This window comes from Eublepharis macularius, chromosome 4, assembly GCF_028583425.1.
Source record: "Eublepharis macularius isolate TG4126 chromosome 4, MPM_Emac_v1.0, whole genome shotgun sequence".
Classification (NCBI taxonomy): Eukaryota; Metazoa; Chordata; class Lepidosauria; order Squamata; family Eublepharidae; genus Eublepharis; species Eublepharis macularius.
Window position 1 is genome coordinate 149677008 of NC_072793.1, and position 19036 is coordinate 149696043.

A 19036-nucleotide genomic window follows, 5' to 3' on the forward strand; every position below is an offset into this window, starting at 1 on the left:
ACTTGCCCAGGCAGAATGTGATGCTTGTCTGATTCTGCCATGTATCAGGGCCATCGTGTTCGGTTACAGAACGAAGAAGCTGCCATCTTGGCAGAAACAGAGAGGCTGGAATTGAGGGCTGTGGCATTGTAGCAGGGGGAGCTTCATGATGCACACAGTGACATTTCAAATGTCTTTGAAATGAAAGGTGCATGCTGATGAAAAGATGAAAGAAATACCAGTGCAAGTTTGTTTGTTGATTTCCCCTCCCCCCCTAGACTTCTAACTCAACCCATAGAAAGCCATTTTGGACTGATAAAGGTGGGAGTTAGTGAATAAGAGCAATGATCCTTACTGCATGTTGCATCTGCACACAGTCTGCGCTAAAATTCTTTTTACCAGGTCACAGTGGGCTAGTAGTTTGTGGTAGTGTACACACACACACACACACACACACACACACACACACACACACACACACACAAGTCTTAGGCTTTTAGTCTTAGTCCAGCTTTGAGGGCTATAAGAGGGCTATAGTGGCAGTGGCACCTAAGCAAAGGACAGCAACAGAAGGGCAACCCGGTCCACACATACCTGAGTCCTCCTGCAGCTCTCCTTTAATAATTGTTTATTATTTCCCATTGTTACCCTAATCTGCATAACATGAGCCTTTGTGACAGCTAGGGACTCAAAGGCTGGAGGAGACCCCTCCTTCCTCAAACCTGCATATGCACGCCTGTTGGTTGCTTGCCAGACTTTCCTTGCATTATGTGGAGAACTGCACAGAAAGAGATTGATGAGGTGACACTGATGGCACCATGCCATTTGCTGCTCCCCTCCCCAGAGCAAAACAAGCCTTTTGTGAATTGGATCCACACGGTGCCAATGCCATTGCCTGGGAGGCATCGAAAACAAAATGGACCCATGCACAATGTGAACATTCCCACTCCCACCAATGGAGTTACCCTGCACTAGATCCAGCAGAGTTAGCCGTGTTAGTCTGTAGTAGCAAAATAAAAAAGAGTCCAGTAGCACCTTTAAGACTAACCAATTTTATTGTAGCATAAGCTTTCGAGAATCACGTTCTCTTTGTCAGATGCATGGAGGGCAGAAGGAAACTAGTCAAATATAGAGGAGGAGAGGGGAGGGGGGAGGAGGAGAGGGGGATTCCTCTCCTCCTCTCCTCCTCTCCTCCCCTCTCCTCCTCTATATTTGACCAGTTTCCTTCTGCCCTTCATGCATCTGACGAAGAGAACGTGATTCTCGAAAGCTTATGCTACAATAAAATTGGTTAGTCTTAAAGGTGCGACTGGACTCTTTTTTACCCCGCACTAGGACTCAGTTTCCCTCCCCTTGAGATCCAGTTGGTTGGTTGCTATTAAGGAAAACAGTTACAGATACTGCCACTTGCCATTGCTGTCCTAGTGCCTTCCTGGCTGTCTGCAATGCCGCTATGCAGTATGAACTGAACTGAAACACAAACGTTTCTGAGGGGGGTGTCATTACAGCTTAGGGTTGCCCGGGGTCCCAGATACCCAAGTGGGGTGCAGGGGGATGGGGGGGGGCAGAAGACAGTAGGGTATTTACCTCCTGTGTACGTGCTATGAGCGTGCATGTTCCCATGCTCCCCCTCTGCAGAGGAATCCTCCTGGTGCACGCTGAGTGAAAAACACCCCTTTGGAGTCAGTTTTCACTTTCAGCATGCACGCACCATGGCTTTTTCCTTCATCCCATTGGAAAATGAGCATGACAGAGCAACTCCTCCCTCCTCCCTCATGCTCATTTTCCAATGGGTTGAAGGAAAGAATTGCAGTGCGGGCCTGCTGGAAGTGAAAACTGCCTCCAAAGGGGTGGATCTCACTCAGCATGCACTGAGACTCCTCTGCGGAGAGGAAGTGAGTGCGTGTGCTTCTTTTGATCCCTGGCCGATTCCACATGACTTACCTGAACCCGGGACGTTGCGCTACGTTGCGGATCATGCTGAGGAAAATGCAAAATATCGTGTTTTCTCACGTGAGTTTTGCACGATGTTGCGCAAAACTCTCGCGAGAAAACGCGATATTTCGCGTTTTCCCTGGCATGATCCACAATGTAGCACAACGTCCCGGGTTCAGGTAAGTCGTGTGGAATCGGCCCCTGTCTGTCACCCCTATTGAGTGGGGCTGGGGAGTAACAGGTGGGGGCAGGGGATTGCATATGCCCCAGTATCATCATGGGCAAGTCACGTACCATTCTAAGCTAACTAGTTTAAAGTGTATGTGCTACTTTTGTGCCTGTGCAGTTGATGACATTCATCAGTCAGTGACATTCATCATACTTGAAAAAGATTCTGGTGTCCAGCTTGAAAACAATTCTGGATAACCCAAATCCCAAAGCAGCACGCAACTTTGGGATTCAAATATTTAAAGGCTTTGGTATGCTCCATAAAGACTCAAGAATCTTTATAGAGCACACTGTGGCCCAGAGTAACCCTTTTCGTGCAGCTTGCAAGTGGCAAGAAAAGGGTTGCTTTAAACTTCCCACCCAGCCGCTTGCTTCTCCTGATGGGAGGAATAGGAGGCTCCCCCTCCCATCTGGAGAAGCAAGCGGCATGGTGTTTGAAAGCACTCCTTTTCATGCTGCTTGCAAGTGGCAGGAAAAGGGTGCCTTTCAGAATTTCCATCCCATCACTTTTTTCCCCCATGGGAAGGGGAGAATGGTTCCCTACTCCCCCTCCCATTGGGATAAAAAAGTGGCAGGGTGGGAAGTTTGAAAGCAAGCAACATTTTTCTTGCCATTTGCAATGTAAACAGCTAGAAAAGTGCTGTGGGAACAGCTGCTGCCACTTTGCCCAGAGCTTCGTGAAGCAATACAAATCACTTCAGAAAGCTTTGCTTTGAGATTCCCAAATCGGCTCAGCAATGCTGGGGTTGATTCGGGAATCCTGAATCTTTACAAATTGGGCCCGATTCGGGTAAAAACCTGAATCAGAAACCTGAAGCGCACTTCCCTAATCAAGACAACCAACCCTACCCACCTATTTTACAAAGAGATTTTTTTTTTTTGCTGTTAAGTGCATTGGGCCAATGGAAGGGGAGCAGTGGAGGCGGGGGACAGCCTTGGGGAAGTATTTGCAGTCAAGGCTCAACAAATATTCAGCCAGGTAAAATAGGCAAGACTAGATTCGCCATGTAGCTTCTCTTCTATCCTCCAAACCCCCTTTTGGATTAAAACACCTATTTATTTATTTTAAAACATGTAACATAGATAATGATGGAGGATTAGGAAAGCGGTATGAAAATTAGCATGCATAGAACTTGTTTTGATCCAATTTCACGTTTGAAAAAAGAGTCAAACTCCCCCCCCCTCCCATGGTTCTGGGTCACAAATTTCTATCTGAAAAGAGAGGCTTTTGAGCATCCCCGCTTCTGTTTCTCGAACATTGCTAATGTAAAGAATTAGGGTATAAAAAAAGCTCCATGCCTCCTCTTACCTCATTATCTTCCTTGATGGAAGCAACATTATACAGTCTTACTCACTGATTAGACCATGGCCACCTACTGATATGACCGATGATGAGAGGACAGTTAAAGAGCTGTATGTTGAATTGCATAGATTTTGCTTTTTATTATATATCAGAAGCAGCAGAGCTGGTGAATCAGAAGGACAACAAAACATCACGGGAAAGAACAGGAACTTGCTTTGGAGCGCCTCTCCTTCATTACACATTATTAAGCTCAAATGATGGAGAGCTCATTGGTACTGTGACTGGAAATGTCATTTTTTGACATAATCAAACCCTTTTTGACATAATCAAACCCTTTTAGGAGAGGTAAAAAATGCCAAAAATAAATTTTTAGGGAACTATTTTGTATAGTAAAGGGCAAACCAGTGTAACTTAGAAAATGTCAAAGGAAAAATAAATGTATCTATAAATAACATGTCACTGAAGACACGTTTTATTTCCTTAATCAATGTATGTCACACAATCTACATTTCGCATATGTTTCCTCCCCTAAATCCAGAGCATTCAGTTTGCCATTTTAAAGGTGGCTTTTAAAAACATAATAAAACCAATTAAACAAATGAATGTGCTTGTAACATCTTTTTCAGGGTTTTTTCCCCCAATTAAAACTTTGGGTTATTTTTTAAAAAATTAAAACCAGTAGGAGTTGACTGAATTCAGTAATTAGCAAACAGGCTGACATTTAGCAGTTTGAAATGACAATTTCCAGACATTTTAACACATTGTCACATGATATAAAAAAATTCTCCCCTCCTAGTTGTGTATAAAAACACGTTAAACTCAGAGTGAGGTAAAAGGCAGGTGTTGATGTGTTTATGCTGTGTTAAATCCACTGAGGCTGTAGTAGCCTTCACGATCCACCTTGGAAGCACAGCTCATCCAAGCTGCTCCAACTTGCATGTTAACCGCTCCTGAACTCCTCAGCAAAAAAGGAAGCTCATTATGTCCATTGCTATCCTTCCAAAAAGGGTAAGGAACTTAGGAAGGTTGTAACAAAGCCAGCCAAAAGATGAAAGCCAGGATGGGGACAGGGAATGGTGCAGCCAGATGGAGCTTTTCACAGTCGTATTTCCATCTGACAATAGAGATGGATGGAAAGAGAAAGATCACTGTGAAGCTAGGAATGCAGAATGGCTGAACCACCAGGGGAAGGCAGGAATGAGGAGAAATGGTGCCGTGCCAAGGGCACAGCATCACTTTAAGCGAATACTGGAAGTGACATCATGTTGCTGGCATGACATTGCAATGACATTCTAGAGTTTGGCCAAAACTTAATGTTAAAGCCATAGAGTTTTGCTCAAATCCTAGAGCATTCTCTGTCATGCTGGTGACATGATGTCACATCTGGATATTTGCTGGAAGTGATGTGCCAGCAACACCATTTAAAACAGAATTTTTCTTACTGCAGTCCTCAGAGGGCTAGTGAGCAATGAAAGCAGGGGAACAGGAGGTGGCCCCCTAATGTTGTGGGAAAAGGTGTTATGTAAGTCAAGAAGGATGGATTCTCCAGCTCTTGCTCCTAAAGGGCATTGCCCCCCCCCCCGCCCCCCAGCAAACTGAGAAGTCTTTTCCTTTTCAAGGCCTGCCATTGTACTGGAGTTTACAAGGAAGTAAGTGTGACCTCTTTTTTTTTTACTGCAAAGAAATCTTTTATTTGTTTAATTTTAAACAAAATATGGTGAAGTAGACTTTATCATAGTAAAATGAGCAAACTATTAAAAGTCCAGATGGCACTCTAGAGAGGATGGGGGAAATGATTAGTGTTAATAAGGTGCTGTCAGATCCATAAAATGTATTTTTATTAAGACTTTTATATGAAGAAAATGACAAATTGACAAAAAGTTAACTACACATACAGTAGCCAAATTAAAAATAACAACTAACAAAAATAATAACAAAACAAACAGATAAATCAAACAAATGAAAAAAAATCTATATAAACTAAAAAAGGTTTCCAATTTTTTCATGACAGATATAAATACAATTTTCAAATTTTCTCTATGTTACAAAGAAAAACTTTCTTTTTCCTAATGTTCCAAATCCTTATTTGGTAAACCCAGGGTTCATTTCGAAGGGGAACACGCAGGAACACCGTTCCGGCAGTTCCACAAAGAGGTCACATGTCAGGTGGCCCTGCCCACCTGACTCTCAGCCATTTTGGCCTCATTTCATTCTGTATTGGGGCCGAAATGGCCCAGATCGGGCCTCTGACGGGTAGTGGATCACTCTCCTGTTCAGCAGTGGCCCGATCCTGACCATTTGGGGCCACTTTTCGGCCATTTTCAGCCCCCTTTTGCCATTTTGGGCCCAATTTCGGCCCTGACTGGCCAGGATTGGGTCCAAAACAGCCAGAATAAGTGATATCAGGGGGTGTGGCATATGCAAATCAGTTATGCTAATGACACATTTCCGGTGATGGCAAGGGGCATGGCATATGCTAATGAATTATGCTAATGAGATATGCTGATGAGTTCCTCCAGCAATTTTTCTACGAAATGACCCCTGGGTAAATCCACAAACCATCAAATCATTATTATCTAATTCATGCAAAGTCTATAAAGGGTTTCCATTCAACAATAAATGAACTTACTGCCTTTTCTCTAACCAATTATGTAAGTTTTGCCATCGTTGCAAATTCCAGCACCTTTATCCATCATTCCTCTATTGGAGGCCTTGTTGGACTCTTCCAAATTTACACATATAATAGTCTCACTGCCATAGTCATATATATAAAAAAAGTTCCATAACTTATTTCCAGCTGAGTATCCATCAGTTCCCAAAGAAAAGATTCTGGTTTCAGTTGTATATTAGTCTTTAAAATCTTCTGAATTAATAATTGTATTTGTGTCCAATTTTTTTTTTGCTTTCTTACGTGTCTATCATATATGGTAATATGATCCTTCATATTGTTCACATTTCCAGCATCAGTTCGAAATACCCTTATATGTTCTGGCCAGTTTCTCAGAAGTCATATACCAACAATACATCATCTTATAAAAATTCTAATACTTGTCTACTTTAAATCTTTCTAAAATTTGCAAATAAGAAAATCATTGGCAAATGTGTCTGTCCCTCAGTTACCAAATCTTCTCTTAATTTAATTTTCACCTTGTGAAAATTCTAACATATTACAATATCAAAAAGAGTCCAGTAGCACCTTTAAGTCTAACCAATTTTATTGTAGCATAAGCTTTCGAGAATCAAGTTCTCTTCATCAGATGCATGGTACAGAAACTGGTTTCTGTACCATGCATCTGACGAAGAGAACTTGATTCTTGAAAGCTTATGCTACAATAAAATTGGTTAGTCTTAAAGGTGCTACTGGACTCATTTTGATTTTGCTACCACAGACCAACACGGCTAACTCCTCTGCATATATATCACAACATGTTAGCCGTTTAAATGAACTTGACATTTCTTTTGTAAAGTAAGCTTCTTGTGGCAATAGCCACAAAAGTATTTTCGGACAAATCCTGAGTTTATAGTGGTTATTAAATTCTGCATTATCCTTAGCTTTGGCATACCACAAGTATCCATTCTATTCAAATCTCAAGTCATGTGCTTCTAAATCCAATACTCTTCTGTTTCTTAACAAAATCTATTCCATTCACACAAAACTGCAGGCATCTGAATTTAGAACTGGACTCAGGGGAAAAAAAAGTACTTTCAGGGTTTTTTAAAGGTTTTTTTAAAAAAGGGTTTAGTTTGCTGAATCCAGTTTAGGGTTACTAGTCCCCTGGTGGTAGTGGGAGATCCCCTGCTCCCTCCCTCCACCCCCTGCCACTGCTCTCAGGCGCTCTCCTGGGGCAGCACAATGATGTCACTTCCTGAGAGTAGTGTCATTGTGTTGCCCCAAGGCCCAAATTGGCCCATTGTGAAGCTCGCACATGCACTTGCATGATGACGTTGGCTGGAAGTGACATCACTGGATGTGACATCATTGTGCAGGCATGGGAGCGAGTACCCGCCCTTCCACCAGGAGGGTAAAGGGACTTGGGAACCCTAATCCGGTTCTCAACTTTGTTGAGAGGAGTTTGTTCATCACCAGTTATTGGTGAATTCTACAAATTGCTGCAATCCTTTCTGTACAGCCAACTATTTAATTTTTTTTAAAAAAACCTGTGTGTGATACAATTGCTGAATATTAATTAGTTATGCAGGATGAAAAGGCGATTGCATTATAGAACCAGCATGCCAAGGATGGCCTAGACATACTGAAAACATCACCCTTTCGTACAAGGTCAGGAAGAGGGTAATTTAAATAGTACATAATGACTAATTAGTGTTTCTTGTCAAGAAGGGTAAAGTTTCTTGGGAAAAAGCATTTTCTTTAAGTAAACAGGATGGCCTTATATAAAGAATCTCCAAGACAGCAACATATTGATTTGTTTACTTCTACAAATTAAAAAATCCCCTCTGCTTTCTATCACATAGGATCTCTGGTTGTTTTATAGAGACATCCTGATAATTCAGCTCAGAATTCAACTTGGGTCTTAGTCTGAGGAAAGTGTTGTTTAAGATGGCATGATTAGAGAAGTTCACCTGTGCATAAAACCCACCCTATGCCTGGTCTAAGTGCCCTATCTAGTGATAACTAGAGATGGGCACAAACAGCAATACGAACTAAAAAAAGCCACAAACAGCCCAATCAGCTGTTCATGAACAAGCTGTTCATGAGGCCCCATTCTAAACGAACAGGTGGTCGTTGCAAGCCTTGTTCGTTGCTGTTTGGTGCTGTTCGTCAAGCCAGACAGCCTGGCACCTGCAATCAATTCCCTTGGCAACCATAGGCAAGGCTTACTTGAACGCTGTCTGAACTCCTGCTGTTGCCCTGGAAACCCCAATCTAAGCCTAATTTAGCTTGATAGGCAGGTCTTCCTTTCAAGTGTGGAGCTCCAAATTTGTTACAACAAGGGAGCAAAGAGCAGGAGGGAGGGGGGCTCCCAGCTCTGGTTTTGCAGACAGTGGAGAGGGAGAGACAGTTGTTGGCATTTTGAGAGAGAGACAGGGAGAGTGCATTGGAGCTTGAATTTACTTTGTATGTGGTGGGATAGGGATCTACCTCTTCAAGTTCCAGGGCTGCTGCCAGGCTCTGGGCCAAGCTATTATTTATTACTGGTACCTTTCCTGCTGCCTGCTTAGGTAAGGTTTCTGGGAGTGGTGTGGTAGGGATCTACCCCTTCAGGTTCCAGGGCTGCTGCCAGGCTCTGGGCCAAGCTATTATTTATTATTGGTACCTTTCCTGGTGCCTGCGCAGGTAAGGTTTCTGGGAGTGGTGTGGTAGGGATCTTGATGGCTGGAGGAGAGCCTGCTGGCCCCCACGAACAACAAACAACGAACATATTCATTAACAGGTCATGTTTGTCAGTGTTTGTTGTTCGTTGTTCATGGATGGCAACGAATAACGAACACCATGTTTATTTTTTCCCTGTTCGTGCCCATGTCTAGTGATAAATACTGTGCTGATGATGAGAGAGTTGGGAAATTGCTAGAGATCTGGGGGCAGTGCCTGGGGAGGGCAGGGTTTGGGAAGAGTATGGAGCTCAGTTGGGTATAATGCCATAATTGTCAGGCTGTGGCATCCCAGTTAGCCAGAGTCTGCCTTTTTTCCTTCTGCAAGAAGCCAAAGTCTCTTAATTTCAAAAGGTTTATTAGAAAGACAGCATTCAGGCCCAGAGGTCCACACTCCAGAACCAAGATAGTCCTAGCTGAACACAAGCTTTGTTAGGAATGAGTTACAAAATGAAAGTTGCTACACATCAAACCCTCAGATCCCAGCCTCCCCCCAGAGTTCACATAGCAGGATGCTTCTCTGTGGGAACGCTGGCTCATCAAGGTCGACTAAGAAGAAAGCAGATAAGATGCAGCACCCTCTCCCATGGAAAATGCGGTCCCAGCACTTGAAGGAACCTGGAGGGAGAGAAAGACTAAACAACTACAGGAATTAATATGGCGTTACTTAGGTTGCTTTCTCCTAGCAGGACAGACCCTGACAATAATGTCCACCCTCCAAGGTGCCATTTTCTCCAGGGAAACTGATCTTTGTTTTCTGAAGATAAATTGCAATTCCAGGATATGTCTGGCAACCAGAGATTGTCTCAGTATAAATAAATACAATTTATAGGTCAAACCAAGTGTGGCAATATTTTTGTTAAAACATATGTAATAATGTAATATCCTTCTACTACAATTGAGCAATGGTTTGTTCATATCACAACCAGATATCACAGGCTCTGGTTGTGATATGAACAAACCATTGCTCAATTGTAGTAGAAGGATATTACATTATTACATATGTTTTGACCTCCTTTGTTTAGTGTGGCCGGATTAGTTGTGTCAAGGTAGGAGGCCATCTTCCAGGCTAGTCTGAGTTGGGAGAATTTGATGTAAATTAATCACCCTGTGTACAGTATTGCAGATTTTGACCTGTTGATTGCAGTTGTGCTGAAGGGAAAGTCCTATCCAGAAGACCGTTAGAGCGTTGAAGTCTTGAAACAATATTCATCTATAGATAGGGTTGCCAGGTGTCCGTTTTTCCCCTGGATAGTCCGGTTTTTAATTGGACTGTCTGAGAGAAACACAGTTAAAATATCCAATATATAAATGTCCAGTATTTTTGTATGTGAGGGAGGAGCAACTGGCTGCTGGCCTGCAGGAGGTAGTGGCAGCATCAGCAGGCCTTCCTGCACTGCCTGTACTGCTTCCCCTTCTGCTTGAAAGAATCCTGAGGAAGTGGCAGGCAGGCCTGCCCAGCCTCCTGCACTGCCTCCACCTCCTCCTCCCTGCTTCCAGCCTGTCTGGCCGCTTGCTTGCCCTGCTGCCTGTGCTCTGGGGAAGCTGCTGGTTGGCCCACCTGCTCACCCAGCCACCTGTGCACCAGGGAGGAGGCCAGCCGGCCAACCTGCTCACTTGCCTGGCCACCTGTACCCTGGGGAAGTAGCCGGACAGAATACCCAGCCTCCAGTGCCAGCAATGATGTCACTCATGTAAGTGACATCATCATGCTAGAATCAGGAGTGTGTGCACAAAGAGCCAGTTTGGTGTAGTGGTTAAAAGCACGGGACTCTAATCTGGAGAGCTGGGTTTGATTCTCCACTCCTCCACTTGAAGCCAGCTGGGTGACCTTGGGCTAGTCACAGCTCTCTGGAGCTCTATCAGCCCCAACCACCTCACACGGTATTTGTTGTGGGGATAATAGTAACATATTGTCGAAGGCTTTCACGGCCGGAGAACGATGGTTGTTGTGGGTTTTCCGGGCTGTATTGCCGTGGTCTTGGCATTGTAGTTCCTGACGTTTCGCCAGCAGCTGTGGCTGGCATCTTCAGAGGTGTAGCACCAAAAGACAGAGATCTCTCAGTGTCACAGTGTGGAAAAGAGAAGAGATGTAGGTCATTTGTATCTACTCAGGAGGGGTGGGGTTGAACTGAGTCATCCTGTAAGAGTTTCCCAGGGTGTGGAATGCTAATGGCGGGAGGCTTCACTGTATCCTGAGGAGGTTCTTTTGCATATGGATTGGTACTTGATGTGCTAATCTTCTCTGCAGGGCTATTGTCAGGGATAGAATGTTTTGTTAGCCTGGTGTTTTTCAGAACTGGCAACCATGCTCGGTTCATTCTTAAGGTTTCTTCTTTCCTGTTGAAGTTTTGCTTATGCTTGTGAATTTCAATGGCTTCCCTGTGCAGTCTGACAAAGTAGTTGGAAGTGTTGTCCAGTATTTTGGTGTCCTGGAATAAGATACTGTGCCCTGTTTGAGTTAGGCTATGTTCAGCCACTGCTGATTTTTCAAGTTGTCCAAGTCTGCAGTGTCTTTCATGTTCTTTTATTCTTGTCTGGATGCTACGCTTTGTGGTCCCGATGTAAACTTGTCCACAGCTGCAGGGTATACGGTATACTCCTGCAGAGGTTAGGGGGTCTCTACTGACATGAAAGACACTGCAGACTTGGACAACCTGAAAAATCAGCAGTGGCTGAACATAGCCTAACTCAAACAGGGCACAGTATCTTATTCCAGGACACCAAAATACTGGACAACACTTCCAACTACTTTGTCAGACTGCACAGGGAAGCCATTGAAATTCACAAGCATAAGCAAAACTTCAACAGGAAAGAAGAAACCTTAAGAATGAACCGAGCATGGTTGCCAGTTCTGAAAAACACCAGGCTAACAAAACATTCTATCCCTGACAATAGCCCTGCAGAGAAGATTAGCACATCAAGTACCAATCCATATGCAAAAGAACCTCCTCAGGATACAGTGAAGCCTCCCGCCATTAGCATTCCACACCCTGGGAAACTCTTACAGGATGACTCAGTTCAACCCCACCCCTCCTGAGTAGATACAAATGACCTACATCTCTTCTCTTTTCCACACTGTGACACTGAGAGATCTTTGTCTTTTGGTGCTACACCTCTGAAGATGCCAGCCACAGCTGCTGGCGAAACGTCAGGAACTACAATGCCAAGACCACGGCAATACAGCCCGGAAAACCCACAACAACCATCGTTCTCCGGCCGTGAAAGCCTTCGACAATATGTTACTATTATCCCCACAACAAATAGTAACATACTTTGTAAACAGCTCTGAGTGGGTGTTAAGTTGTCCTAAAAGGAAGTATATAAACTGAATGTTGTTGTTGTTATAAAGCTGAAAAATAGGGAAAATGCTGGGGCCCCAGTCAATTGGGGGGGGGGCACCTGGCAACCTTATCTTGAGACCCCGTTCTTTATCCTTATTGCTACATATTATTGCTACATATTGCCAATACATGCCAACAACCAAATACCTGATATTTACTACTATGCATAATTTAATAATATACAGGTCTCTGTTTTGCCATTAACTTTGGTGTACAGATCTTAAGCTTTGTTAACCTACATCCAACACATAACCTGTCCTGTTCGAAACCTGTTCCATGCTATGATGCAAAATAGTAAAGAGTCCAGTAGCACCTTTAAGACTAACCAACTTTATTGTAGCATAAGATTTCGAGAGCCACAGCTGTCTTTGTCAGATGCATTTGACGAAGAGAGCTGTGGCTCTCAAAAGCTTATGCTACAATAAAGATGGTTAGTCTTAAAGGTGCTACTGGACTCTTTACTATTTTGCTACAACAGACTAACATGACTAACTCCTCCGGATCCATGCTGTGATGGTAACTTCAGCAAAACTTTGCTTTTCTCTCTTTGTATTTTCCAGTGCATTGAAAAGATATATGCTGCATGAATTGTGAAATCTTTAAACACAACGTTAACCTCGCCTCTTGCTCCTCTCCATATTTGTTGCCTTCTAAAACATAAAAAAATGCAGCATGCTATTACTGCTCTCTCTAGAGTAGGGTCTGATTATATATTTTTTCCCTTCCTGAATCTCAGAGCCACCATTAAACAGGCTGGTGGTCCACAGGCTCTATAGCCCCTAATAATTCAGCTGGATAGTTAGGAGGAAAAGCACTAGGTCATCGTCATCGCTTTCGATGCCCCTGGAGGCTTTGCTTGTAGAAGCATAGGAAGCTGCCTTTATTTCCAAGGTCATCCACCTTCTGCTAGAAGTGTTTATTATTTTTGAGTGTGGCAAGAAGCAGCATCTCCAGTTCTGCCTGTGTGCTCTCTACATCCGATGCTCTTTCCACTCCTAATTCTATTTTGGAGGTGTTAGCTTTTTCCCTCTGTTCTTCAGTGTCAGAAAGTGGTTTCTTGCCGACCATTCAGGCATTTTGACATTCTCATTTTAAAATGATTGCTAATCTGATTCATCCTTCCTGGTAGAGTGAAAAGGAGAGGAGCTTGGCACTATAGCAGCACGAGGTTTCTATAATGTTTTTTTTTTTAAACAAAAAGCCACCAATGTATTTGATTTCATGCCCCTCCTTTAAGAGCTCTGAGGGGAAAAAATCTGTACCTATGCCCCCCCACCATTGATCCAGACAAGTACTGCAATCCTAAACAGCTGTACCATTTAAATTCATCGAAATCAATGGGCTTAGAAGGGTGTAACTCTGTTAAGCAATGCACTGTGCGCGAAGCAATGGCTGCTGTGTGTATTTATTTCTTTATGTTATTTATCATCTGTTGTTCTCAAGAGGGCGGATTACAAAGTTATAAAGCAATGCTAAGGGCCAGTATAATACATGCAATGAACAATGAAATAAAATTGGATCTCACAACTAAAAAGCACAAGAAGAAGAATACATCCCATAAAAATGTTTTCATAGTTTACATGTTTTAAATCTCTTTTCACTTATGTCTGCACAATGGGGTCCTCTGTCCTTCCTTCACTCCATGGTGTCCCTGAATAGCAGACATGTGTGCATGTGAAAGCATTGCCAGGAACAGAACAATCTCCCTCATTCTATGTGACTGCAACGAAAGTGCATCCTGCCGCACAGTACTGGCTTGTGTTAGAGTTACCATTACCAACCTCCAGGTTCTGGAATTACAACTGATCTCCAGACCACATAGATCAGCTCCCCTGGAGGAAATGGCAGGTTTGGAGGGCAGACTGTATGGCATTACATCTCTGCTGAGACCCCTCCCCTCCATGAACTCCACCCTCCCCAGGCATTGCCCCTAAATCTCTAGACATTTCCACGCTAGAAGTACATTGGGCAGCCACACATTGTCACTTAAGGCTGTCGGATTCAAGCCTACGGTGGGTCTTGAACTGGTGACCTAAGGGATTTCAGGTAGAGCTTCTCCCTGTACACCACCACTAAAGGGTTTTTTTGGGGGGAGGGGAGAACATCTGCAATCAAACCAGCCACACTGGGTCAGGTGGTATATTCTTGAACCCCTGCGTCAAACTTGCTCAGTGGTCTTAATAAATAGGAGATTGGCCCTTCAAAATCACAACCAGGCATATATATTTTTAAAGGCTCGTTTTCACTCCCTACATTTTGGTAGCAGGTACAGGAATATTACATCATGCAAAACCGTAGGTGACGGTAATTGTGCTTAACGAAGCAACTTCAAACCATAATTTCAATGCTTGTTGGATCCTTAACAACCCATAGTTGGTAATAATGGCACATGTCCAGATGAACACACAAATCATAATCATGTTATGTATGAACTGAGCCAATGAGAACAACGAGGAATGAAGACTGGTGTAGCATAGTGGTTTGTTCAAATCATGCTATGAACTTAGTAGGTGGCCTTAGGCAGCCTCCCCCCATTTGTGATATGGGGATAATAATATTGGTTTATCTTAAAGTTCACAACAAGATAATGTGTGAAGCACTTTGAACACTAAAAATATTATACTAACTACTAACATACACATTAGTGCATGTTTTAAACTACAAGCTGAAAGGCCCATATACAGGACTTAGGAATCATAAGAAAATTAGAATATCAATGGAATTTTCTTCATATTAATGAACTTTTTGGACACAACTTCCACCATATGCCTCACCCACCACAAGGAACAGAAACATATTTCTTCTGAAGAGAATATTTAAGTTGATAGAGTATTTTTCCAAGAAATTACAGATGATGCAAGAATATTGTTTAACCCTTTCATGAAGTTAAGAACCTTTCCAACTTTAAATACCAAACATTTCCAGCTAAATTGGATCAAACATTGATTAAAAGGTTGTTAGCATGGTTTGGCCAATGACATAGATGTTCATTAAGAAATCAAACAGGTTAAGGAAAGGAACGTAGGATCATGTGGAGATGAGACCAAAACTGACTTAGCATGTTTTTTGTTCTCCAAAGTGATGTTAACAATCATATTTATTATCTGTGGAAATGTGGCATATGTGGTGATCTGACTGTGATTATTCTCTTCAGTAGGTCTTACTTACAGAAGATTTAAAATGTCACTCCGATTTGGGCAGCATCTCATCAAGCCCTCTGTTGTGTTTCTGAAGACGGAGCTATCATTTGCACTTGTGAACAGGAAGCCAGTGGTCCCGGGTCGTATCCTTTTTGGTTTTGTTATTTAAACGTAGCTTCTGTGACGGACATTTTGGAACACTCAGCACTCCTTGAGGAAAAGTAGAAGCTGTTTCTCTCTTCACATTGAAGAACAGGTAAGATGTTACTCATATTTATTCTAAAGCCAGTCAGTGGAACATAATATGCTTGATCAGTGTTGCAGAACTTCTGAAACTGGTTGCTTAGCAACAATGACCTTAGAGGTGAATTTTCTACTGACCTTTTCACCACAGAAGATGTATAAATAAACAGGTGCTCCTTTTCTGTTTTTAAAAAAAGCATTTTAAAGCACATCAGAGATACTCCTGTTTTAACTGTCATATTATTGGTTCTATGATGCAGTCTATTTTTACTAATGCTGGCACAAGCATTTTGGTCCGCGCAAATGCTTTTACAAGTGATGGTGTTAGAATTAAAATGCAGTGGGCTTGTAGTAAAGTGTCTTAAGGTGTCAGTTGTGCTAGTCTCAAAGTAACATCGCCTTGCTTCTCTCTAGTACCCAGCTAGGTATATCATCTAGTGAGACTTCTGTGGAAAGGGAGTTGTTCGTAAGGAAAAGAAAAATCAGACTTCAAAACTGATATCTCCTTCACATTTGTATCTTCTGTAAAATTTTATTTTACTTCATTTATACCCTGCCTTTCTCGCCAAAGGAGATGAAAAGCAGCTTATATCATTCTCCTCTCCTCTGATTCTCACAACAATGCTCTGAGGTAAATTAGGCTGAGATAATGTGATTGACACACGGTTACCCCGTAAGATTCACAGCAGAGTGGAAATGAACCCAAGTCTCCACAGTCCAGCACTCTGACCACTGCATCACACTGGTTAGGTATGTGGCTTCAATGGAATATAGAGGTGGATTTTCCCCCAGCTTCCCATTCTTCCCCAAGAATGTGCCTGTGAGCTTCCAAAAGGCAACGACCAGGACTGGGGGACATGTGTGGAGAGTAATGGGGTCAAAATCCAGCCCTCTCTGCCTCTTGGAGCCAGTGGAGCATTTTGATCACTTCCCCCTCTTTAGAGCAATCTCTTGGTGTTGTGTGGCTTTTCATTCTCAACGGATCACAGGCTGCTTCTGGAGAAGAAGGGGGTTTCTCCACCTTCTGTTGCTGCTGCACAGAATCCAACTCCATTGTCTTTCCTCATATCAAAAAAGCTACATTGGTAGCTATTTAAAAAGAGCACTGGAAATGCCATTGTTTGACTGGTTTATCTGTTATGAGATCTAGATTGCCCAAGGCAAATAAGTAAGTTCATAGGCAGCTCCCAGGCGCACATCTTGGTAGTTCTTTGCAAAGGTGTTTCAAGTTCATGAAATTCAGGATGAGACTATGAAATGGTGGTGAAACTGGCTCCAGACAAACAACCCTGTGTGTTGCTGTTACTTCATCTGAGGCTGCAGATGTGGCTACAGTCCAGTCATATCACATTCAAGTCAATGGAGAACACGAAGGATTGCTTCCAAACTCAGTGGTAGTCCTATTTGACAAACCCTACTCTTGCTTCTCTGTCTGCGGGGGCCTCTGAATGGCTTGAATTGATTGATGGCGGCCATACTTTGTAGACAACTTTGGGGGCTGAGTTCAATTCTTTGGCAAGATGCCATGTAGTGGGTCCCATTGCTCACATTTTCTACCTTCTCTTGTGCAAAAAGAAGGCAGGGAACCGTTGTCATTCTCTCTTGTATGTGGGCAAGTTGTGCTGGTAGCTGCTCCTCTACCTCGCAGAGTGCCAACTGCTTGTTCAGACAGGCAAAAGGAACAAACAAACCTCTGCCTTCCCCACTACTGTCTAGCAGAGCAGCAGGGAGAGAAAAAGAAGCTACCTGCACTGGACCAAGGTCCCCTAGCAAGCTTGCATAAAGAGGGGGGATTCAAACCTTGGTTTCCGAGATCCTAGTCCTGTTCTGTAACTAATACACCATACGGGCCTTCTGAGAGTACTTCTTCATACTCTTCAGAATTGCTCAGTGGGTATGTGATGCCATACAATCCATGCTGCAAAGCAGCCATTTTCTTCAAAGGAACTGCTGTATGCAGTCCGGAAATCAGTTGTCATTCCAGTGGAACTCCAGGCCGCAGCTTGAGGATGGTTATCCTAAGGGAGGCCCAATACTACTGCTACTGCCCAGTGGAAAAGTCTGCTTCTGCTTTGGTTTGTTTGGATTTTTTTCTTGCTGTGAGTTTGTGTGGGGTTTTTTTAGAAAAAAATAAATTTATACCACCGATTGGTTTTATTGAGATATCTTAATTGATTGTTAACAACTTTGTGTAAATTTTATTTAGAACATTGGGTTAGAAATAAGTTTTAAAAATGAACGAATAATTGCTACATTTTACCATAGTTAAATATAAAGCTGCATGTAATTTCTCAAGGAAAATATCGCGCTGTCTCCCTGCGCCGCCCTCCGAAATGTGGGGGTGTTTGGCTTAAAGAGCTGGGAAAACAAATTCATTTTCAGGCTTCCTAAATAAAGATCTGTTAACTTTTTGTTGTGTAGTTATTGCATGCCTGTCTGGCAGATGTATTTTCTTGCTCCAGTTTGGGTTTGGAAGGAACTCTGTAAAGCTGGAATTTCTTTTAAAAATAGCTGATGTGTTGTATGTGGTACAGTCTTTGCTGGTTTCTTTTTTATTGTTGTTGAACAAGTGTTCAGTTACTAAAAACAAAATGCACCCTCCCCCTTTATACTGAGAGAAAAAAAAACTAGAGGAAAAATTACCACTCTGAAGACAGAATGTCGTATGTAAAATAAAGCAATTTGCTGCTGTAAGCTAGTAAAAGGTCTGCATAAAACAACATTCATCTGATCTGGCAACTAGAAAAGTATTTCCTGTGCTTTATAGCAATAATTTTATCTGCTTTGTTTCTCTTATGCTTATGGCATTTCTTTTAATATACAGAGAGAGAGAGAGAGAGAGAATGAAATATTAATGTATTTGAATTTCTGTGAATTAAAGAGTAAAAAAAAGAATGAGTTTAAAAGCCAATTCACTTCATATGTCAGGTTAATTAACTTTTATGTTTTGAGAAATCCAGGATTAAAAGGATCAGGGATAGTTTGTGCTAGAATTATTCTGAAAATATGGCAATATTCTGAAAGGCAAGCAATACAGTACTACCCACTGAAAACTGCTTATGGGCAAGCGTCACCGAAATGCATAGGAATTGGAAGTGATAATTAGGTAATTTGCATTTCCTGCAATGATGCTTACTCATAGGGAGTGCTCAGGTGACTGTGCACTCGATATGTAAAGCACATTGCAAACTTTCTTCTTTTTCCAGCTACCTAGGCGTATAGATTGCTGCACTCGGACAAATAAATCTGATTCTTTCAATACTTTTCTTGAAAATGTTTAAAGAAGCACTCCCTGCTACCCAGTCAACACACACAAATTGTGTTGGATACATTGCAGGAGAGATTTGAATGGCTAGACAATCTTCTTTTTTTTAACCAGTCTTCTTTTTAAAAAAAATCCTGTAGGGTTGGATCCAGACTACAGTTCTGCAGATGTAAGGACTTCCACCTTCTGAGAGTGACTCTCCCACCTCCCTCTACCCATGGCAGCATGATATCCTCCCCTGAAAACTTTTTCCTGGGGCAGGGTCCTC

At 42.6% G+C, this 19036-nt stretch overlaps 1 protein-coding gene across 1 annotated transcript in view; it reads left to right on the forward strand.

Annotated features, from left to right (window-relative positions):
- Positions 1-19036, forward strand: part of FHIT (fragile histidine triad diadenosine triphosphatase) — a 1476895-nt gene that overhangs the window by 543484 nt on the left and 914375 nt on the right. The window contains exon 4 of the mRNA XM_054978165.1: positions 15275-15403. Coding sequence (XP_054834140.1) covers positions 15301-15403 — 103 coding nt within the window. The 5' untranslated portion in view covers positions 15275-15300. The remainder of the gene's footprint in view (positions 1-15274; positions 15404-19036) is intronic.